The sequence below is a fragment of the Thamnophis elegans genome, chromosome 2 (genome assembly GCF_009769535.1).
Source record: "Thamnophis elegans isolate rThaEle1 chromosome 2, rThaEle1.pri, whole genome shotgun sequence".
Classification (NCBI taxonomy): domain Eukaryota; kingdom Metazoa; phylum Chordata; class Lepidosauria; order Squamata; family Colubridae; genus Thamnophis; species Thamnophis elegans.
In genome coordinates, this window is record NC_045542.1 from 155,146,786 (window position 1) to 155,170,950 (window position 24,165).

Sequence of the window (24,165 nt, forward strand, 5' to 3'; positions counted from 1 at the left end):
ATGAGGTGCTTAGATCTGAACCGCAGGACTGATCGGCCCATGGTGGATTTGCCAGCAAAACAGTGCGGCCCTCCCGAGCTCCCTTTTCACTGGCAGAGGGTTGCAGGAGGCCATTGAAGCTGAAAATGGAGTTCGGGAGCCTGTTTTCGCTGGCAGAGAACTTGGGTCACCACAGGCGCCGCAGACACAAGTGATGTTGAACTGGCTATGCCTCCCACAACCCCGAGGTCAAACACGACCTGAGAGACCGCCTCCTGCCATTTACCTCCCAACGACCAATAAGATCACACAGGTTGGGCCTCCTCCTCCGGGTGCCGTCGACCGGACAATGCCGGTTGGCGGCTCCCCGAGGGAGGGCCTTCTCTGTAGCTGCACCGGCCTTGTGGAACGAGCTACCTGCTGAGATCCGGACCCTCACCACTCTCCGGGCCTTCCGTAAAGCGACCAAGACCTGGCTGTTCCGGCAGGCCTGGGGCTGTTGATTAAATTCCAGCTCCATTTGATGGAATGGATGTTGTGTTGATTTTAATTCTGTAATTTTAAATGTTTTAAATTGCTTTTACTTGTTGTGAGCCGCCCAGAGTCCCTAGGGAGTGGGCGGCATACAAATTCTATTAAAGTTTAAAGTTTAAAAGTGATGTGGCCCTCAATGAAATAAGAGTTTAACACCCTTGTTTTAGGCCATCTAGTCCAACACCCCACCCAAGCAGGAGACCCTACCTACACCATTTCTGACAGAAGGGAGTCCAGTCTCTTCTTGAAAGCCTCCAGTGATGAAGCTCGCACAACTTCTGAAGGCAACTTCTGTTCCATCGGTTAATTGTTCTCACTGTCAGAAAATTTCTCCTTGTTTCTAGGTTGAATCTCTCCTTGGTCAGTTTCCATCCATTATTCCTTGTCTGGCCTTCAGGTGCTTTGGAAAATAGTTTGACCCCCTCCTCTCTGTGGCAGCCCCTCAAGCAGGGGTGGGTTTCAGCTGGCGTTACTGCCAGTTTGCTTGTGCATGTGCACGCTGGATGCACACTGCACGTGCATGCACAGTTCAACGCAAATTGTTCTGCGCATGGGCAGAACTAAAAAAAAAAGATGGGGAACCAGTTCGGGGGCGTGGCCAGCCTGAGTCGCTGCCAGTTCTGCAACTCAGGCTGGTATACCACTATTGGTTCAGCCAAATTGGGCCCAACCGGTAGGAACCTACCTCTGCCCTCAAGTACATTGGAAGATCGCTATCATGTCTCCCCTGGTCCTTCTCTTCACTAGACCAGCCATGCCCAGTTCCTGCAACCATTCTTCATAGGTTTTAGCCTCCAGTCCCCTAATCATCTTTGTTGCTCTTCTCTGCACTCTTTCTAGAGGCTCCACATCTTTTTTTTTAGTAGTGTGATGACATTAAAAGACTTAAAAATAAATAAATAAAAGCGAAGCGGTGGCGGAAGAGCATCCCTCTGCCGCGTACCCTACAAGCATCGGGCAGGCTCCCCTTCCACCTACCCGCTGCCAAGGGTGGCTTTGGTTTCAAAAAAAGCAAATAAAGAAGCCATAGCGGACCAAATCCCCGGTTGGGTTGATGAAGAAAAACTGTCCCCTCAAAGCCACTTTTAAGCAAACAGCAGATCTCAATTTGGGGTGGCGCCGCCGCCTGTGTATGTGCTTGTGTGTGTTGGGGATCTTCGGCGGGAAGGCGAAAGGCTAGCCGGCGATCCCTAGAGATTCCCTTCCTAGATCGCAGTCCCGGCGGGAAGCGGGGAAAAGCGTCCACGTTCAAGCCCTCCAGTCCAAAGCGCTCCACGAGGGCGCAAAGGGCCCCGCGGCTCCTCCGTTTTCTTTCCTTTCGTTTGGGTGCTTATCCGCCTCCGGCCGGCTCTGGAGGAAGAGCTGCTCTGGAGGAGCGGGGCTGCTCGGCGGCTCCCGGCGTTTTGCTTCTCCCAAGCCAGCGGAGGGCAGCAAATAGATAAATAGCACAGTTTGCGCCTCTCCGCCTGGGCGCACCAAGAGAAGGGGAGGAGGCACTGAAGGAGGAGGAGGAGGAGGAGGAGAAAGGGGGGAAGGGGGAAGCTGAGCTCCTCTCCTCCTTTTTCCTTCTCTTCTTTTCCCTCCCCCTTCTCAGCTCCTCCTCCCTCCCCCTCCCTTCTCCTCCTCCTCCTCCTCCTCCAGCCCTTGTGCGGGACTCCATTTTCCAGTCCCAAAGTCTCCAAGGAAGGGGCCGTGGGAGCGCACCGCCAAGATGGACTAGCGCGCCAGCCTTTCTTCTTCCAGCGTCGCCCTTCCGTCTCGGGCGGCCAAAGCCCGAGCGACCGCCCGTCCTCCCGCCGCCGGGGCTCGTTCACCCGCTCGCTCGCTCGCTCGCTCGCCCGCCAGCCAGCCCCCATCGCTCCCTCGATCGCTCGCGGCTCGCCGTGGACGCGCGCGCGCGCGTGTGGGGGGGAATCCCTTCGCCGAGCATGGATGATCCAGGCAGGCTGATCCAAGCGCGGGGGGCGGTGGGGCTCGCGGGGCACCCCTCGGTCCAGGGGGTCCAAGCCATGACCCCCCACGCTCTCCACGAGCCCCCGTCGGATAACGGAGAGCCCCGGAAGCAAGATATCGGCGACATCCTCCAGCAGATCATGACCATCACCGATCAAAGCTTGGACGAAGCGCAAGCAAAGTTGGTTCTCCTTCTCGAGTCTTTGGACGGCCGGGGCGAAAGAGAGAGGGGGGCGGCAGCCTTGGAAAGTTGGCCCGGGAGGGCTCCCTTTGTGTGTGCGTGCGGGAGAGGGGTGCAAACTTTTGGCAAAGCCTCGCCGAGTTGTCGAAACTGGGGATCTGGAAGGCCCTGCGGTGGATTTGCCGGCTTGCCTTCCCCGCGAGGTTTTTTTTTGGGGGGGGGGGGGTGTTTTGTTTTGTTTTGCCTTGAGTAAAGAACGCCGGGTGCAGACTTTGAAAATCCAGGAGTGGGACGGGGGTTCCCGACTTTTAGGGGGTGCTCTGAACCAACCTGGCCTTGGATCGGTTCCTGGAAACCAAATTACCGCCTTTGGGGATGAAAGTAGAACTGGAAGTTCTGGAGAAGAAGGGGGTATTCTTTATATTTAAAAGGGGGGGGGAGAAATGTGGGCTTTGCTTTTGGGGAACTTGAGGAGGGGGGAGTTTCGTCGGAGGCTTGGAAATACAGAGCAAGTTTTGATTTTTATTAATTGTTGGGAAGAGGTGAGGGGGTTGGTGGGAGGAGGCATAAAAATAACCGGATAAGCAAGCATGCAGGGTTATTGGGCCTTCTGGATCTGGCTTTTAAAATACAAAGAGGGAACTGAATCCTGAGATACTTTAGCTGCAGTCTAGATGGGCAAACTGATTTTCAGGAGAAAATATTTGCAGTAGTAAAAACAGCTGTTGGCTTGAGGAAACTGTAAGGTAGGATTTAGATACAGATATAAAAATTCAGTGGATCTGTTTGAAACAGCGAGAGAAACAAATAGGGATTGAACCCTTAGCGCTTAAGATCTAAGAGCTGATGAGAAAAAAAAATTATGGGATGCTGTCCCCAAATTAACCATTTACGCTTCTTGACTTTCCACACAATCTTCTTTCTAAACATCTTGTGTCTTCTACCTATCCTGTTCTCCTGATGGAGAATGAGAGCTTCTCTCGTTATATTTTAGTATTGATGATTAGACTCAGTAATATATTTTTTTTGCATGTGTTACCTTCTGATGTGGAGTGCAACACTGGCCTGGTATTAAGGTTGCAACTTTTGGGTGGATTCAAGTTGCGGTTTTCTTTAAAAACTAGTTTATTTCCTGGCAGTCTTTAAAGAGCCATTGTTTTGCAATGATGCCGTTGTTGTTTTTTTTGCCACGCATGACTACTGAGGTGTGTTTTGAAGCTCTGTTTTGTGTGTGAAGAGCTTTGTAGTACATTAGTTTGCTTCAGAAGATGGATTTCAGTTCCTGGAAGTTATTTGTTTTTCAATTAGGATTGTTGCTGTGAGTGGAGGGTGCTCTGGCTATGCTACTTAACCCTTGTGAAGTGGCAGCCAGAAAGAAGGAATATGGTCTATTTGGAGGGTTCCTCAAGGGTGTATTTTACTAAGACTTGTGGCTTTGTGTCTATTAAATCGAATGTGAGTCCTAGTAAATTGAATAGCAGGCTCTGCACGAGGAGTTTTTTTTAATGTTGAATGGCTGGGCACTGAAGCTTGTAAGACTCCAAAGAGAAAAGAGGCTTTCGGTTTTAAGATTTTAGTTTGGATTGTAAAAGTTGTTTTTTTTAATGTGGAAGGTTCATAATTTCGAGTGTGGTTGCACTCCATTTTGGGGATAATAAGAAATTGGTCCTTTGTGGTTTGGCTTAAGGATGTATTTGTGGGCATGAATGTTATCTAAGATTCAGATCTTCATTCTCTTTCTAGATGGTTTTAATTTACAAAAGAAAACCCCAATTACAATAATTTGTGTATTGGGTTACTCTTCAGAAGTAAGGTGAATTGTGTGTGCAAAATGGAGAATCTTATTTCACCCGGAGGGCCCTTTTGTGGAGTGTGTGTGTGTATACTGAATTAAATTCAGTACGTGTCTCTGTGTGTGTGTATGTATATGTTTGTGTGTGTATGTATGTAGGTATATATATGTATATATATGTATGTATGTTTTCTGAGGTTTGTATGTATGTATGTATATATATGTATGTATATATGTATATATATATGTATGTATGTATATGTATATATGTGTGTGTGAAAACATATATATATATATATATATATATATATATATATATATATATATATATATACACACACACACACACACACACATACATACATACATACATACTCTGAATTAAATCAGAAAGAAAAATGGATAAAAATATCAAAGCTGCTACAACACAGTCTTCGGATTTTACTGCTCCTCTGTATAGACTGTGCTGGCGATGAATATAGAGTTTATTATTTTGTGGTTATTATGAAAAAGTTCTTGGAAGAAAAACTTTTCTGGTTTCTCTGCCCATGGAACGTATCACATCATTTAGACAAACCGTTCCATAATGGAAGGAAATGCATGTGGTTTTTTTTTTTTTTCATTGCTGGGAAATCCGGATGTTGGAATTACATTGGGAATTGCTTGGGGGGTGGGGAGAAACTCTGCTAGACGTGGAAATGGATTAATTCAGCCGAGAGGGAGGCCTACGAGTGATGGTGGACACAAAAATTCTCTCCTTTTCTTGAACCGACAGAAAAGGAACCAAATGGCTTTATCTGCTCTCTTTCTTCCACTGTTTCAACTGCAGGAAACACACGCTGAATTGTCACCGCATGAAACCGGCTCTCTTCACCGTCCTTTGTGAAATCAAAGAAAAAACAGGTATTGTTGTGAGTCGGGGGGGGGGGGTCTTGATCAGGGGGTGGGGGAGTTGATGGCTGCTTTTCTAAGCCACCCGCAAGAGCAGTATTTTCGACCTGTTAGGAAAATGCTGCTTCTTTTTTGTCCTTTGGGAACTCAACGGTTTGGGGTTCGGAGAATGGGGTGCGCAAGAGAGAAAGAAGAGTGGGTGTTTTTCCTCTCCAGAGGCCTGCTATTTCTACGCCATCTTGACGCTGGCGTGCCTGGAATTTCTTCGCCGTCTGCCTGGTTTTCTTTCTCGTTTCTTTCTCCTCCTGCCTTCCTCCTCTGCTTTCTTCCTTAAACCCGTTGAGGGTGGGGGGTTGCGTTCTGGAGGGGAAGGGGTGCCTCTCTCTCTCTCTCTCTTTGTGTTTGTCACTCTTGCTTGGAAAACTGCGAGAGGCCTCTGAAAACACCTGGATCTTTTGTCTGCAAGAACTGCCAACCTCCTTCTCTCCTGAGTGGGTTGGAAATGTTTGTCTCCCTTGCTCGATTGTCAACATTGACCCTGATTTGGGGAACATTTGCACAACTGGTTGGAGAGTCGGGTGTGAGTTGGCTTAAGGATACCGGGTGGTGCAAGGGATTGTGCAAGTGAGAGAGAAGGGAAAACTGTCTTTCTCCAGCTGTTTGAGTTTGCACTTTCCCTAGATTAAAAAGCGAAGGAGCAGGGGGATTAGGGAAAGGGATTAAGGGAAGGGAAGGGATCATCTTTCCAAGTTGTCACGAGAAGTTCATCTAAGCCACTGAGATCTGGGCCTCTCGGGCAGCCAAAATTGGAAAATAAGTCTCTGAGATGTGTCCTGTGTAGTCTATGAATGGTATTACATATGTGTTGCTACACGATTTTATTTCAGAGGGTGATCCAGGATCTGTAAGCGGTTCTCACCTCATTCTCATTAGGCTCATATCACCAGGGCTTCATTGCTGAGTGCCCTGACTTTTTTGGAGGTGGGGGAAACATTGCTATTTCTGGAAGTTGTTTTGTAAGTGGAGGTGGGAGAGAAAGAGAGGTTGCAGTGAATCTCAGTCTGCAGCTTGTTTTTAACTGGGATCTGGGTCAGAATGTTCGAAAGACTTTAGGGTTATTGCTCTGTGTAAGCCCATGATGGCAAACCTGTGGCACGGGTGCCAGAAGTGGCACGCAGAGCCCTCTCTGCTGGAACGTGCACCGTTGCCCCAGGTCAGGTCTCCGTGCCATTTCTTTTGCGAAAGGTGATGCAGTGACTAAGACGCTGTGCTTGTCGATCAGAAAGGTTAGCAGTTTGCCGGTTCGAATCCCTAGCGCCACGTAACGGAGTGAGCTCCTGTTACTTGTCCCACCTTCTGCCAACCTAGCAGTTCAAAAGCATGTAAAAATGCAAGTAGAAAAATAGGGACCACCTTTGGTGGGAAGGTAACAATGTTCTGTGCGCCTTCAGTATTTAGTTTCCCTGCAAACGATGAAACACAAGCTCACGAAAGAAAAAGATCTTACCTCTTGCCGCGCTGCGGGTATTGGGCTGGCCAGCTGGTCTTCGGATCTCTGCTGTGCACGCGCGCATGTCCACGCACTCGTGCATGACTGCATGTTCACTCACATGTGCGTACACCTTTAAGTTTGGGCGTGCGCGCACACACGGTTTGGGCATTCAGTGTCTAAAAGGTTGGCCATCACTGGTGTAAGTGATAATTCCCTCTCTGAAGCTTCTTGCAAACTAAGCCTGGTTAGAAAGAGTAGAAGGGACAAGGTATCTGGGCTATAGAATTCTAGATGATCCCTGGAAGGCAGACCAGAGAAAGTGGCAACTCATCCAGATTATTGCAGCCCAAATATGAAGCCAGTGGGGAAAAATATGTATTGTTATTAATAATAGTAAGCTGCCCAGAGTTATCTTGAAGTAAGATGGGCTGCCTATAAATTTTATAAATAAATAAATACTGTGGTGGTTTTGAAAGGGCTCAGTGGCTAAGGCGCTGAGGTTGTCGATCAGAAAGGTCGGCAGTTCGGCGGTCCGAATCCCTAGCGCCGCGTAACGGAGTGAGCTCCTGTTACTTGTCCCAGCTTCTGACAACCTAGCAGTTCAAAAGTATGCAAAAATGCAAGTAGAAAAATAGGAACCACCTTTGGTGGGAAGGTAACAGCATTCCGTGCACTTTCGGCATTTAGTCATGCCAGCCACATGATCACGGAGACGTCTTTGGACAGCGCTGGCTCTTTGGCTTTGAAATGGAGATGAGCATCACCTCTTAGAATCGGGAATGACTAGCACTTATATGCGAGGGAAACCTTTACCTTTACCCTTATGATGGTTTTACCAATATTTCGATCCATATATTACCAATATTTCTACTGAAATCTGATTTCCTTGCCGTTGTTCTTTGATTTTTAGTTTGTACTGCACAGTTTTATCATCTTTCTATTTTTTCTTGTTAACATGTTTCTAGAGCTCTATTTACTTAAAATACCCTTCTAATGCAGATGATAAAATTACGTGGGAATAATCAATCAATTACCTAAAAGGTGCCATTGAATTGAAGGGGCCTTACTTTCTTTCCAGTAAACACACATGTGACATTGGTGTTTTAAGTTCTTAGATAGGTTTGCCGCCTTTAGTTATTTGTAAAAAATAATAAAGGCAGGAATATGGAAGATTAACTTAAAATTAAGATTCGGGTTGAAAAAGGACTATGCTGTCTAAACTGCATTTGCATTGCAATTTTACATTTATGTCTGCATATCATTCTATCTGTGTCTGTAGCTGCTTATATATCCCAATTGTACATGTGGTATTTCAGTTGTATTTTTATCCAGCATAAAAATACCGAGGTGACCTTGAGTTGCTAGTACAGCTCATACCACTTAAAAACAGGCCACCCTCTAAAGGAGAAGCCAGTTTGACTTAGTGGTTAAAGTCAGTGAAGTAGAAGCTAGGGTGACTCTTAAATTCCACTCTTGCCTTAGATAGAAAACCAGCTGGGTGGCTTTGGGCTAGTCAGTCAGTCTCTCCCTCCCTCCCTCCCTCCCTCCGTCTTTCTCTCTCTCTTTCTCCCCCATCTCTCCCCACCTCTCTCTCTCTCTCTTTTTCTCCCCTCTCTCTCCCCTCTCTCTCTTCTCTCTCTCTCTCTCTCTTTCTCCCACCCACTTCTATTCCCCACCCTTTCTCAGCCTTACAAAGAAAAAGACAAAGAAATGCCATTTTAAAAATGTTGCCAAGAAAACTGCAGGGATTTGCAGGCACTAGGAGTTATGACTGATTTAAAGGCACCCCTTTCTCCCCACATCTGCAAAAGTCTGCCTGAGCATATTGGGGATAGAATAACAAGAGTTGGAAGGGACTTGGAGGTCTTCTAGTCCAACCCCCTGCTTAGGCAGGAAACCCTACACCAGTAATGGCCAACCTTTTCGGCACCGAGTGCCCAAACCGCAACTTGTGTGCGTGCACATGCATGCTGGAGTGCTGGAAACCCGAAGACCAGCTGCCTTTTGAAAAAGCACCTTTGGGACAGTTTCCAGCATGTGCATGCACAGCGCTCAGCTGATGTTTGTGTGCACCGGAAACCCATAGACCAACTGGCCAGTGCATGCGTGCCTGTTTTTTGGGCATTTTCTGGCCATTCTACCAGCTGTTCATGGGCCATTTTCAGCCATTTTTGGGGCCACAAATGGCCTAAAATGACCTGAAAATAGCCTCAAAACAAGCTTTTTGGGGGGCCGTTTTTGGCCATTTTTTGTCTATTTTCAAAGATCAGCTGGCGACGGCGTATGTGCCCACAGAGAGGGCTCTGTGTGCCAACTCTGACATACATGCCCCAGGCTCACCATCATGGCCCTACCTTATTTCAGACAAATGGTTATCCAAACATCTTAAAAACTTCCAGTGTTGGAACATTCACAACTTCTGGAGGCAAAAGCTGTTCCATTGTCAGCCAAGTCTCTCAAACTCTGCAACTTTAAGATGGATGGACTTCAACTCCCAGAATTCCCCAGTCAGCACACCTTAAAGTTACAGAGTTTGAGAAATACTCATCCCGGACAGTGCTAAGTTAGAGATGACCGCTTTATAGAAATAAACTATAAAATTTAGAACAAGGGTGCTTTCAGGCAGGTTGTTGTTTCAGTGTGCATTGCCTCCAAAAACAGTGGAATTAAGAGAAATGTAAATGAATAGTACTTTTAAGTCAAAAACTAATTTTAAAAGTTGTGCCTTTCTCAAATCAAGCTGAACTCTGGGTGGTTATGTGGATGTGCGCAATTTAATGTAATCATTCTCCGTATATTTTATTGCTTTCACTTTGGGCTTTATGACACATTGAAATTTGGCACTGTAATCAGGACTTTCGAAAACCGCACATAAGCTCTCTGGTTTTAAGCGGTTTAGTTTGGATCAAAATTTGCAAGAAGGAAAAGATCTAAGGATTATAACATTTGGGGGAACATGTATTTTGCCTCTTGGATTTTTCCAAACTTTTGAAAAAATAAGCTCTGGTTCGCCTGAACAAATAGCATTGAATTGTAGTCCTTTGATGAAATTTCATGAACCAAATCTTTCTAGGTGCATTGATCCAGTGTGAAAAAGTCATTAATTACCTTGTCCCCAGTTCCGCCAATTCAGCCGATTCATTTCAATTGGATAACTAAGACCAGTTGTATGAGTTATTAAAAACCACTCCACAAGCACAATGTACAACTGTACAGAAAACCCAGAACAACATCCAGAGATCTGCTGGTTTCTCTTTATCTCGAATAAGTCACGTTTCATGACACTGCCATTAAAAAAAAAGACCCTGAAGAAAAAAAATGGCAGGAATGAGTTCAAGGGAAGGGCACGTTCACTGAGAAGAAAATTGATGCTTGTCAAGTTTCTCCCCTAAAAAATCTTCAAGACTTCTGGAGGAATGCTCTGTAGAGAGATGTGTTCTGTTTGTCAGAAATCAAACCACAATCAGAACTGTCAATTAGCAAGCAAGGAAGTGCTGTTGCCATGTTTTCTGGATGTTTTTTCCCCGCTTGTGGGAGACGACATAGTTGAAGGAAAGAGTGACTCCTGCTTTGTCTGGAAGGACTCCACAGGAGAACTTCTCAAGGACATGTTGAAGTGTGAGTGGGTCAGGCTGCAAGATGATGATGATGATGATCTGCAAAATGCAGATAGTCCTCAACTTACAAACGTCCACTTGGTGATGTTTCAAGTTACGACAAGACAAGAGTGAAAAAATATTTATGATGGCTTTTCACACTTACGACCATCGCAGCATCCCCATGAACATGTGATCAAATCTCAGACGCACCTCGAGCTGGTTCATATTTGTGACAGTTGCAACATCCCAGGGTCATGTGATCCGCTTTTGCGACCTCCTGACAAGCAAAGTCAATAGGGAAGCCAGATTCATTTAACACCCGTGTTACTAATTCAACAACTGCAGTGATTCCCTTTGGCAAGAAAGGTCATAAAATGGGGCAAAATCCACTCAACCAATGTCTCACTTAGCAACAAAAACTTGGGGCTGAATTGTCATTAAGTCGAGGACTATCTATCGATCACTTGACCAACCCACTTAAAAAACATCAGGACTTAATGATTGCGATGGACCGACTCCATCACTGTCATAACTTGAGATGCTGGAAAGGGAAGCTGCAATGGTCGTAAGCGTGAAAAATGATCATGTCACTTTTTTCAGTGCCATTGTAGCTTTGAACGGTCACTAATTGAACAGTCACTAAATGAATAAGTTGAGGTCTACCTGTATAGCGTTTCTTAAAGATGTGTTGGCTGGGGGAAAAGAAGAATCAGAATTCTACCAGATATGGGATAAATGGTATAGGTGGATGGAGGAAAGAAACAAGAATCAATGAAGGAATATAACAAAACTCAAAAAATAATAGTTATGAGTAAAATAAGAGGGTTAAGAATGGTGAAATCCAAACGAAATACAATAGAAGGGGAAATAACGTAAGGTGAGTGGTATTGATTGATAATTGCTATTAGAAAGAACTGGAAGCTCCTGTTCGTATTGTATTGTGTAAATGTGGTGTACGTCTAAATTTTGTGTGTGTGTATTTTACATGTTTGTTGTTAAAAAAAAAAGATGTATTGGCTGGGGGAAAACTTTGAAAAAAGTCCAGGTCTCCTCTCAGCTGGAATGTGTTCATTTTTTATCATTTTCGAAGACCATCAATGGCAGAAACAATGCATTATTTATATATTTTTAAGAGTTCCACTATAGGTAGTCCTCGACTTATGACCATAATTGAACCCAAAATTTATGCTGCTAAGGGAGACTCATTAATTAAGTGAGTTTTGTCCCGTTTTACGACTTTTCTTGCCAGAGTGGTTAAGTGAATCATGGCAATTGTTAAGTTAATCCTTAAGTGAATCTGGCTTCCTCATTGACTTTGCTTGTCAGAAGGTCGCAAAATGGGATCACGTCACCCCGGGACACGGCAACTCTCCTAAATATTTGCCAATGTCCAAGTTTTGATGACGTGACCATGGGGATGCTGAAACGGTCACAAGTGTGAAAAACGGTCATAAGTCACTTTTTCAATGCTTTGATAACTTTGAACGGTTGCTAAATGAACTGTTGTAAGTTGAGGACTACCTATGGTTCCTAGTTCTAGGCAAAGTCATGGCACATGTCTTAACTTTTAAATTTCTGGAGATGCTGGGGCCTTTGAGAGTCTCACGTAGGAATGTTCTGTCTTGAAAATTAAGTATTGAAAGTGATTGAGAATCAAGATATAATGCTTTGCTAAGGTCACACTTGGAATACTGCATTCAGTTTTGGTCGCCACAATGTAAAAAAAGATGTGGAGGCTCTAGAAAGAGTGCAGAGAAGACCAAAAAAAATGATTAGGGGACTGGAGACTAAAACATATGAAGAACGGTTGCAGGAACTGGGTATGTCGAGTTTAATAGAAAGAAGGACTAGGGGAGATATGATAGCAGTGTTGTTCCAATATCTCAGGAGTTGCCACAAAGAAGAGGGAGTCAGACTCCCTATTCTCCAAGGCACCTGAGGGTAGAACAAGAAGCAATGGGTGGAAACTAATCAAGGAGAGAAGCAACTTAGAACTGAGGAGAAATTTCCTGACAGTTAGAACAATTAATCAGTGGAACAGCTTGCCTCCAGAAGTTGTGAATGCTCCAACACTGGAAGCTTTAAAGAAGATGTTGGATAGCCGTTTGTCTGAAATGGTATAGGGTTTCCTGCCTAGGCAGGGGGTTGGACTAGAAGACCTCCAAGGTCCCTTCCAACTCTGCTATTGTACTAACTAGATGTTCCCTAGTTTGTGTAAAGAAACGTCTATAAGAAAACAAGCAAGTTCAGAGAGCACCAAGCACCCCTAATCTCACCTGTAAATAGTATCATGGTTTTCTTATCTGGTCATTCCTCACCTGGACCTTTTGTTCGCCTTTTATTTTTAAGATTAATTGCACAGCAGCACTGGGGATTCATCGGAAACACTTGTCTAATTCACCATAGCTATTTTATACAACAAGCGTGGCAAACCCTTTGCACTGCTTATTCCTTTCCCTTTTAGTATTAAACTGACTACGCAGTTTTACGAATTGTAATTTTTGTGTAGTAGACCAAGTGTACATTGGCAGACTGGGATTTCATCATAGATTTTATCTGTTTATTGTTTTATTTTAGAATTTTTAATGGCATATTTACTGAGTGTTTTCGTTTGTCCTGGCCTCTGGTCTTTAATAAATGGAATGGAATTGATTAATTTTAATGTCAGGTATCCCATTCACAACTCCATTGGGGGATTGTGAACACGGCCTGCTTCTTCGCTTCTGCCTCTCAATCTGGGTTGAGGCCTTAAAATGGGGGAGAAGATGACATGTGGTGATTCTGACCCAGGTCCTTGGACCTCAAGTCAAATTGCTTGGTTGGGAACCTGGCATCGAAGAGCATTTTTTCTTCCAAGTCAAAGGGGAGAAGAAGGAAGACATTCTAGATCGGGTCAGCAACCCGCAACTCTGGAACTGCGTGTGGTCTCTGCTGTAGCTCCCTGCCACTCAAAATATTTGTCACAATGTGTGACACCCGCTGGCGCACAATTTATTGAGCTTTTCAAACCCCAGTAGGTTTTTTGGGTCCCGGTGTTTTCTTTTCTGTGGGAAACGGATCCAAATGGCTCTTTTGAGTCTTTTAGGTTGCCGACCCCTGTTCTAGATCATGGGGTCTCCAAACTTGGCAATGTTAAAATTTGTGGACTTCCAACTCAACTTGTGGACTTCAGTGGCTGGCTAGAAGTGGTGGGTTTCAAAAAATTTTCGAACCTACTCTGTGGGTGTGGCCTCCTTTGTGGGAGTGGCTTGCCGGCCATGTGACCTGGTTGGAGTGGCTTGCCAGCCATGTGTTCTATCTATCTATCTATCTATCTATCTATCTATCTATCTATCTATCTATCTATCTATCTATCTATCTATCTATCTTTCCTTCCTTTTGCCTCTCTGTCCCTTTTCCTTTTTTTCTTTCATCTCTTTCTTTCTTCCTTTCTTTCTTCCTTTCTTTCTTTCTCTTTCTCTGTGTGTGTGTGAGAGAGAGAGAGGGAGAGAGAGAGTGGTGGGTTTCAAAATTTTTTGGAACTTCTGTAGGTGTGGCCTGCTTTTCGGGTCCACTGGTGGAACCTCTTCTAACCGGTTTGGTAGATTTGACGAACCGGTTCTACCAAACTGGTGCGAACTGGTAGGAACCCACCTCTGCTGGCTAGGGAGTTCTGGGAGTTGAAGTCCACAAGACTTAAAAGTTGCCAAGTTTGGGTGATTCCTGTTCTGGATCAAAAAGCACACAGGGTTTAAAGTCACCCCGATTCTCTGTTAAAATCCTGATATAGTATCTACTTGGGATACCTGGAGTAGAATGATGGTTTCCTTGAGAAATGGTGTCACGTTTGGTTTGGCCCCTGAAAGGGCAGTAAAAAAGTCATCTTTAAATTGTGTCTTTTCTGCTTTGGGGGCCGCTGCTGTTTTATTACATTGTCCTCTTCTATTGCTTGTCTTTTATACGTTTTCATGATCTCTGCGTCGTTGCAGATGTGGGCCTATTTCTATTTTGCTGTAGGCTACCGCAAAGTCAAGTAATGGCATGCAAATTAAAACCATATTATCAAGTGTACAAATCAGCTATAATATATCTGGGCTTGTTGAGCACATACGTGCCAAGTCAGGATGTATATTATTTCCTCCCCTCTTGCTTTATGACGTTAATTGCACATACTTTTATTTATTGGTTTGAATCTTCCGCCCTGCCCTCTTGGGGTGCCCTCTAGGCAGACTAGAGCCTGGCCCCACCCTTGCCAAATCCAGGGGACGGGGTGTACTCTGCGCCAAGGCTCCCAGGCAGAAATTATCCTTCTGGGCCAAGAAGTAGGAAAAATTGCTCGTCGTTTTGCATAACTGCACTGGTTTGATTCCTCAAGACAACGAGGGGAGACACGATAGCAGTGTTTCAACTGCCACAAAGAAGAGGGAGTCAAGCTATTCTCAAAAGCACCTGAGGGCAGGACAAGAAGCAATGGGTGGAAACTAATCAAGGAGGGAAGCAACTTAGAACTAAGAGGGAAATTAGAACAATTAATCAGTGGAACAATTTGCCTCCAGAAGCTGTAAATGCTCCAACACTGGAAGTCTTTAAGAAGATGTTGGATAACCATTTGTTTGAAGTGGTGTAGGGTTTCCTGCCTGCACAGGGGGTTGGACTAGAAGACCTCCAAGGTCCCTTCCAACTACTCTATTCTATCTTTTTCTCCATGTATCTGTATTTTCTGAGTTATTACTCCGCATTCTCTGAGTGGCCTTGTGTTGCAGCAGTAGCCTGGTAACCATAGGCAATCTGACATTGCAAGGGAGCTGGCTGGCGAAGGGTGTATGTCTTTGTTCTGTTTTTCAGCAGAGAAACAAGGGAGATTGCCAAGAGAAGATACAGATAAATCCTTGACTTATGACCGGTTGCTTAGCAACGGTTCAAAATTATAGTGGACCTCCCAAAAAGCTATCTAGGACCCAGTTTCAAACTTACAGTGGTCGACCCTTGCCCACCCCCAAAGACCTGTGACTGTATTTTGGGTGCTTGGCAATCAGCCCACGTTTACACTGGTTTCTAGTCTCCTGGTGGCACATGATTGTGATTTTTGACATTTTTATGGGAAACCAACATTTATTTCTGGTTTCTGCCAAAAACTGGCTCTTATCACGCAATGAGAGGGACACACTGGCTCAGTGGCTGAGGCACTGAGCTTGTCAATCAGAAAGGTGGGTAGTTCAGCGGTTGGAATCCCTAGCGCCCCATAACAAAGTGAGCTCCCATTACTTGTCCCAGCTTCTGCCAACCTAGCAGTTCGAAAGCATGTAAAAATGCAAGTAGAAAAATAGGAACCACCTTTGGTTGGGAGGTAACAGCGTTCCATGCGCCTTCAGCGTTTAGTCATGCCGGCCACATGATCACGGAGACACCTTTGGACAGTGCTGGCTCTTCGGCTTTGAAACGGAGATGAGCACCGCCCCCTAAGAGTCAGGAACGACTAGCACATATGTGTGAGGGGAACCTTTACCTTTAGCACGCAATGGGTTTGTTTAATGACCGTAGCATTGGCTTAACGGCCACCACAAAGATAGGTCATATATTGGCTTGGTCATGTGATGGGCTGCTTTACAAACGTCATGATGTATGACAATAATTTCCTGGCTGAATTATGGTTGTAGATTGAGGACTACTAGTAACCCATCATATTAGGAATATCTGTCTGAGGGACACTTGGGGTTCTGGAAAGGACTCATTCTCAAACTTAGAGGTCCCCAAGTGGAAGACCCTTGGTTGAGTAGTCATTGAAATGTTGCTGTATTTTGATCAAGGAGCAAGCAGTCTTGAGGAACTTTGTGGGTGTTAAATTTGGAAAGTGTGGGTGGATGTTCTAACGAAATAGCTGCTTTTGATTTTCATCAACTGGCTGCCATCAAAAAGTGTGGATGTACCTTAATGTCCTCTAGAACAGGGACCTCCAACCGTGGCAACTTTTAAGACTTGTGGACTTCAACTCCCAGAATCCTCAGCCAGCTTTGGGAGTTGAAGTCCACAAGTCTTAAAGTTGCCCAGGTTGGAGACCCCTGCTCTAGAACAATGTTGCTCAACCTTGGCAACTTGGTACCATCATGCTGGCTGAGGAATTCTGGGAGTTGAAGTCTAACAACTTCAAGTTGCCAAAAAATACTGCTCTAGAATATTCTCTACACCTTAAAGCCTGTGTCTGTTTCAAAACATTTTTTTTGAGTAAGTGGGTGTACTTCTAAAGGAAGCAGTCGGTATGAGGAGCGGACCTTTTTTTTAGTGCCGTCATAACTTTGAACTGTCACCAAACAAATTGATTGCTAAGTTGAGGTCTACCCGTACCTTCGTCTATTCCGAAACTCTGATTCTTTGAGGTGGAGGAACCAGACTTGATAGACAAAAAAGCTGACTCAACATACGACAATGCCTTGTGCTGCTTTGTTTAATTTCTTCTCTCTGTTACCTGCTACAGCACTAAGAAGTACTAGTCTAGCAGCCTGAAATTTCAGTATGTGCTTCTAGAAGGTCTTTTAAAAACCCCAAGACACATGGGATCTTTTTCCTAATTAGACTATAGCTTTATTGGTTAGCCAATAGGCCATATCAAAGCACAAGGTTCAAACACATATCACCAATAAAATCCTATATAAACCATTTAAAAATAAGAGTAGGGTGATACAATACAATAGTTATAGGATAAGATACAATATAATTTAATACATAAATATGTAAAATAGAATAAAATGACAAACTTTTATTTCGGTGTCACCCTTGCAATCTATCCCAATCAGTCCTACGTATGCAGATCTCAACCAAACCATTTTGTTTTGATGTGACTGTGGGGATGCGGAACAAAGTGGCAAAAACAGTCATAGGTCGCTTTTTCCAATGCTTTGGTCACTTAGAATGGTCACTAAATGAAGTGTTGTGTAAGTCGAGGATGACCTGTATTGTGTCAAGAAATACCACATTAATTTGATTGTGGACATTTGAATAGCAGGCAGGAGTTTCTAGAATCTTAAAGGTATTTTTAGTATTCTCTTATTTGAAGTATCTTAAACAAATTTGAGTTTTCAGAACTCTCCTATAAAAGCAGAGGTGGTAATTGACCGATTTGGACCGGTTCGCCCAAACTGGTAGTGGAAATTGCGGGTGGCCATGCCCGCCCACCCCAACTCTATGGCATCTCATTTAGGCCCCTTTTTCACCAAAAGCACATGTGCGGGAGGTTGAGCGCCTGCGCGGAAATGGTGCCTGTGCTCACATTTTCAAACCGGGAGGGAAGGTAAGTGAATACTACTGCTGTATAAAAGTAAAGAAAACAGCAGTAGGTATTCTTGTCAAGTTATGTTTTAGTATTTTGTGACACTGAGGTATCTATATACTAGGACAGGGGTCGGCAAACTTAAACACTCAAAGAGCCATTTGGGCCCGTTTCCCACAGAAAAGAAAACACCGGGAGCCACAAAGGTCCTAACCGGAAGCCCCCTGTTCAATTCTGGAGCTGACCGGAAGTTCAGTTCCCCCACCATAGAGTCTCCTCCTAGCGCAGCGTACTTTTTCCTCTACCTGTCATAACCGAAAGCCCTATCAATTGTGGAGACAACTGGAAAACCTTCCCCTTGCCACAGAGTCTTCTCCTGGCGCACTGTGCTTCTCTCCCCCTCCCCCCGCCCCACCGGAAGCTCCTCTCAAAATTGTGGTGCCGACTGGTGACGGAGCCGCAGCAGAGGGAGGAAAGAGCCACGTGGGGCTCCAGAGCCCCAGTTTGCTGACCCTTGGATTAGGAGACTTCAAGCTTAGCAACTTGTGGACTTCAGTTTTCGGAATTCCTCAGCCAGCCAAGCACTTAAACTCTCATTGTGTAACCTTTCACTGGGCAAAACAATGCAGCGTAGGACGAAAGTTTTTGAGCTAGGACATCTCGAGTGGGCCAACTTACCAAACTTGCCCAAAATATGGGACCAGCGACTCCCATGGCTTTGAAATTTGGCCAATTGCATGAAGCTGTTTCTGAACATAATACAAAATGTTGCAAAATATTTCCCGTGGTCGGTTCCTAAGTTTTCATGTGCTATACCAGAGCTCCCCAACCTTTTCCGGTTTGGTGGCCCAGAGCGGGGACAGGGGGCAAGAGGGGTTGATTTTGTGGGAGGGGCAAGCACGTGTGAGTACGTGTGGACAAGTGCCTGCAATGTTCACGGCGATCCTTGTGCGAGTGGGGCTGCGAACGCCTGTGACAGCACTCCCAGGAGGGGAACAAGGTGCAGAGGCGCACACCCCTCACGGCCCAGTGGCGATTAGCCCATGGCTCGGTAGTGGGCTAGCAGTTCATTGTGGCCTATTTTCAAGGCAGGTTCTGAATGTCTCCCTGAATTTTTAAGACATTTTCAAGTATACATTAAGCTCTGCCATTGTTGAAGGCCAATATTGAGGGATCTGGAAAGGAAATATGATCTCTGAAACGACGACCCCCACCGGTCAGGAGTTGTCTAGTATTTAATAATAGCAGCATTGCAAACAAAATTTACTCCTGTGGTATTGTTTCCCTCCCCTCCCCCTTTCTCCTGTGGGATGTGCTTGGCTTCCTCCCAACTTGGCACTGGACTTGATAGATGTTCTTTTCTGGGGTTGGTGTTTCAGTTCTCGGTCATCCGTTTTTCCACCTTTCTCTTTGCACAAGGTGGATGGCCTGCATTTCTATTACGGCCTTGGACGCCCCCCCCCCCCCCACCTTAAACCCTCGTTTAAAATATACGACTTGAGACAAGCAAACTCTCCTGCTTTACAAAAAGTTGAAAAACAACTTCAGCAGGAGGGTGGAGTAAGGGGATTGTTGTTGCTCAAACTGCTCTTGACTTACTCGGTAATTAATCTGTCTTTAGAATTCAGCCCAAGTGACTCAACCCACTAAGCCTGTTAAACGAAAACTCTTCTTTGCTTTCATTGAACAGGTTGTATGAATCAACCAGAGTTGGCTTTGTTCAAGGTAGCCTCTCCAGCTAATAGTCATGGTGGTTTACACACCACAGCACGCAGATCTGAAATCTAAACAAATTGCATCTCTGCCTTTGTCTAGATACGTTGTTCTCTATTCACAACTATATGGAGTCACAGCTGCCAATTCTTTAACTAGTGCTGTCTTTCATACACATTGAGTCCTCCCCAACTAATGTAATGTATGTGGGGCTCCAAGCACTGATGCCTTTTCAATTGACAGACGGAAATTTTGCCAATGTGCAGATTTTCTAAATGCCAGCCAAGATTTTTCCATTATTATTAAAAAAAAAATTCTAAACATCCCACTCCTTTCTCATTGGCATGGAAGCTCAGGATGCTGCTAGATTTTGATGTCCACCCAGAGTAAGCATTCACTAACACAGTGATGGCATTCAGCCGGTTTGGATCGGTTCAGGCGAACCGGTAGTGGCAACCAGCCGCCCTGGCGCAATGCCATACTATTTAGCCACGTTTTCTAAGCTGCACACCATGCATGCAAGCCACGAGAGAGAGAGAAAAGCACATGCGCAGGCTGCACGCATGCATGGAAGGTGCACGCGCACGCACGTTTTTGGTGCATGGAGAACCAGCGGTAGAATTATGTGAAAGCCATTTCTGCACTAAGCCCTGAACACACGAAGGCTAGAATTTTAAAAGGGTGACAAATGAAAAATGGTAGAAGGTGCCATGCATCATTAAAATGCATGGATGAACTTTATGTGAAGATTAACTCTGGTGCTATTTTGACACCGGTCTTTTAAATTGCATTTTTTTTCCTTTTGAAAAGCACTATTGATACAGTCTTTAGGACTTTTATGGAAGTACCTAGTTATGGAGTACTCCTTCCTCCCCTTCCCTCCTTCCCTCCTTTCTTTTTTTTTCTTTCCTTCCTTCCTTCCTTCCTTCCTTCCTTCTTTCTTTCTTTCTTTCTTTCTTTCTTCTTTTCTTCCCTATTTTCTTTCTTAAATAAAGCTCCTAAAACACCACACAAAATTGGGGAAACCCCCCCCCCCTCGAATGTTCAATTTGATGTAGACCAGAATGCAGGCACACCGGGAGAAATTTATCATTATCACATATTATCTGATCCCTTGAATTGGAGATGGAAACTGGAAAGTCACAGCATGCCTATGTAATGCATATCTATTATAAAAACATTCTTAAATCACTCATTTTCCTGGCAGGAATACTGCGTCCATAATTTTAAGTTGTGAAACAGGCCAGTAGTGGCTGTTTTGCTGCCTGAGATCAAAATTCTTTTGCCGGCTCAACCCTTCACATCTTGTTTTATTTCAAATGCCCCTCCTGTTGGTAGACTAGATGTTTTTGCAAAACAATTTCTAAAGGCTAATACCGTATTTTTCAGAGTATAAGGTGCACCGTAGTATAAGACGCACCAAGATTTTGAAGAAGCAAGTTTTTTAAAAAAGTTTTTGCACTCTGCAGACCTCCCAAAAATGGCCAATTAGGAGGCTTGCGGAGTACTGCGGGGGGGGGGGGAGCAAAAAACGGCCCGTTTTTCACAAAACAGGCCCATTTTTTGTCCAAAAAAGGCCATGCATAGCCTTTAGGAGTCTTATAGAGTGCTCCTGGGGGCTGAGGGGGGGGGGGGCAAAATTGAGCAAAAAACTGCCCATTTCCCGCTCATTTCTACCCTTCCCAGCCCTCAGGAGCACTCTGCAAGGCTCCTAAAGGCTACACACGGCCATTTTGGTGAAGGCGGTGGGGTTTCGGGAGGCAAAAAATGCTATATTCAGTGTATAAGACGCACCCAGATTTTCAGCCTCTTTTTTGAGGGAAAAAGCTGCGTCTTACACTTGGAAAAATACAGTAAATATAATTTTAAAACTACTCAAAGTAAGAAACATGACATCTTGTGATGATAAATATCTATTATTTTGCTCTCAGCGTTCTTGCCCTCAAATAAGGATTGTGATGCAGAGGTGTGCTTTCATTTGCATAAAACGATTTACAACATCTCTTGCACAAGATCTGCAAGTGGGAATAATGCGGCAGGCTCTTTTCCCCCCCCACAAGGCCTTGTATATAATTGGAAACAGGAGCAGATTAATTAAGCAGGCATTTCCCAAGGTGCAAAAATTGCTTACCACTAGCCCTCAACTTACTGGCACAATTGGAACCGGGATTTCTATTGTTAAGCAAAGTTGGTAAGTGAGTCGTGTCCAATTTTATGGTCTTTTTGCCCCAGTTGTTAAGCGAATCTGGCTTTCCTCACTGATGGCTTGTTGGAAGAAGTTACATATAGTGATCATGTGCAAACCATCGAAAATTCACGCTGGTTGCTCAATGCTCAGATTTTGATCATGTCACAGTTGCGATGCTGCGACATGGAACATTTTCGAGTCACTTTTTTCAGGGTCGTCATAACTTCCAATGGACACCAGTCATAAGTTGAGGATGACCTGTACTTATTTCAGAAGCAAGGCTTTTTGACTTATCCGCTTAGAAGGAGTGTGATTGACCTGGTGTTGTGAACCAGCATATTCCAAACAATAAGCCGTGTACCAAGGAATTCTGGTTTAGCGTCCCTGCAAAAAAAAAAAGGAATCATGTTTTCCACTAGCTTTTGTCCAGCTGTTTGTAGAAGAGCGTTACTGTAAACATTTCTGCCTCTTTCGTTTCTCGGGACCCAACTTTGGATGACATTTGATTAAACAACTAAAAGCAGAGTTCATGAGAAAGCAGTGGAGTCAGCCTCTTAAATTCGTTGGGATTAAGCCATGTTTACTGGCAGTTTGCAAATCTGCATCTCCCTAAATGACTTTAAGTACTTGAAGCAATTCCCAGTTTTCTGTGCTGAGTGCCTTTCCTGCACATAAAACGGCACGACAACGTCTATGCTTTCATTTTGAGAATTTCTAAAGGGACCTGCGGGGGAGTTTCCTTCTAGTTTGACGTTCGGTTTAGCAAAGCTTTTATCAAAGGACACAAGAGGCATTCAGTGCGACTGGGTTTTAATAAATCCCAGGTGCGCAATGCAATGAAAATCAGAAATACTAGATGGATTGAACTTGACAAAGTCAGAGTACCGTGGAATGAATTGCATTTGGCGGCACGGATCTTAAGTGGAAACATCTGTGGAGCTAAATCTGAAAAAAAAACCGGCTCCTTTGCCCCTTTAGGTATAAACCCGTGTGCGTATGCATGTAAAAAGAATAGTGCAAATGTGGAGTCGCTCTATTACAGGGGTGTCAAACTCAATTTCATCAAGGGCCGCATCAGGGTTGTGTTTGACCTTGGGGGGGCCAAGGTGGGTGTGGCCAGTTTGACATCATTCGTGTCGGAGGTTCCTGTGGAGGCCCGAGGGCTCTGCCAGCGAAAATGGGCTCCTGAACTCCATTTTCAGCCGCAACAACTTCCTGCAATCCTCTGTCAATGAAAATGAAGGTTGGACAGCCACAGGCAAGCCATCCTGAGCTCCATTTTCACTGGCAGAAGCAATGTGAGCCAGTCCCTTGCTGTTTCCAAGGTGGCCCCACAGGCCAGATCTAAGTTCCCTGCGGCCCAGATCCAGCCCCCGGGCTTTGAGTTGGACACTCCTGCTCTATCACAACTTTTTATTTGCTTGGTTGGCTGCAAAAGAGCTCTGCAACACAAGCCCACAGCTTGTGATGTAACACAACAAGGAGGGTTGCAGTTAGAACTTGGCACTAACCACAATGCAGGAAGTCCTCAAAGTATGGGCGTAATGGAGTCTGCCCATTAAAGTTTTAAACCATGACAGTTGTAAATCGGGTCACCCACATGACTGACCCAATGTTACAAACTTTTCTGTGGAAGTTGTTAAGCAACTACGCTAGTCATTATGGTTCGTCATGGGCCACGGGGTTCTACAAACCACCATAAATATAGCCTGGTTGAGTGTGTGAAGTGCAATCATGTGACCTCGGGAGTATATTAGGCACAAACAATCAGACCCACACATGGACAATTCAATTAGCTGTTTTATTTCTCAAAGCTCCACAAAGGAATCTTATCAGACTAACTGTTTGCACCTGGGTGAATCTAGATGATGTTCAACAGCATTCAAGGGCAGGATCAGACTTCGCCCTTTTGTGCCCATGTAGGAATTCTAGACTAGGTCCCTGTTTACTCCTCCCCTGGCTCATCCAGTCTTTCCTACAGAAGGGAACTGTTAGAACTTCGAATCCACGACATAAGTACACCCTAAGTAGAGGGTAATTCGAAACAGTTGCTAAGCAACCAGTCGATTGTGCATGAAGTAGTTTTAAGTAAGGCACCACCTTTCATCTCTTCCTTTCCATATGCAAGACGGGAATAACATTTGAAGAAATGACAATTAGAAAAATAGAAGGGAGGAAAGATACGATAAATGACACGAATGCCTATTACAGGTAGTCCTTACTTAGTGACCAGCAACTCCATTATTAAGTGACATAGTCATTAAGTGAGATATCACACGACTGTAATGGACTTACGATGTCACTTCCACTCTGCTTGTTTAACGAATTTGTTAGGTAAGCTCCCCGTTGAGAGAGCGAGTACGTTCAGCGAAGCGTTGTGAGAGTTGCGTCCACACAACACACAAACCAGCATACAGAGACACTGCAGTTTAAATAGGCTTTTAGTTTCGTGGAAATAGAGGTATCAGAGTCTATCAAACAGTCCAAGTCATACACGGATAAGACAGTCAGTCATCAATGTCTTTCAGTTAAGGGATAATCCAAATAACATAGTCCAGTATCATATAATCAGTCCAGTGCTCAAGGTTTGCTAGCAGTTG

At 44.7% G+C, this 24,165-nt stretch overlaps 1 protein-coding gene across 3 annotated transcripts in view; it reads left to right on the top strand.

The window, feature by feature from the left end:
- The first annotated feature begins 2,102 nt into the window (after positions 1-2,102).
- Positions 2,103-24,165, top strand: part of PBX2 (PBX homeobox 2) — a 37,871-nt gene continuing 15,808 nt past the window's right edge. For 2 of the 3 annotated variants that reach the window (XM_032211166.1, XM_032211168.1), the window contains exons 1-2: positions 2,103-2,647; positions 5,257-5,342. In XM_032211166.1, the coding sequence (XP_032067057.1) occupies positions 2,442-2,647; positions 5,257-5,342 (292 nt within the window). In that variant the 5' untranslated portion in view covers positions 2,103-2,441. The remainder of the gene's footprint in view (positions 2,648-5,256; positions 5,343-24,165) is intronic. The other variant, XM_032211167.1, reaches the window with a different exon arrangement.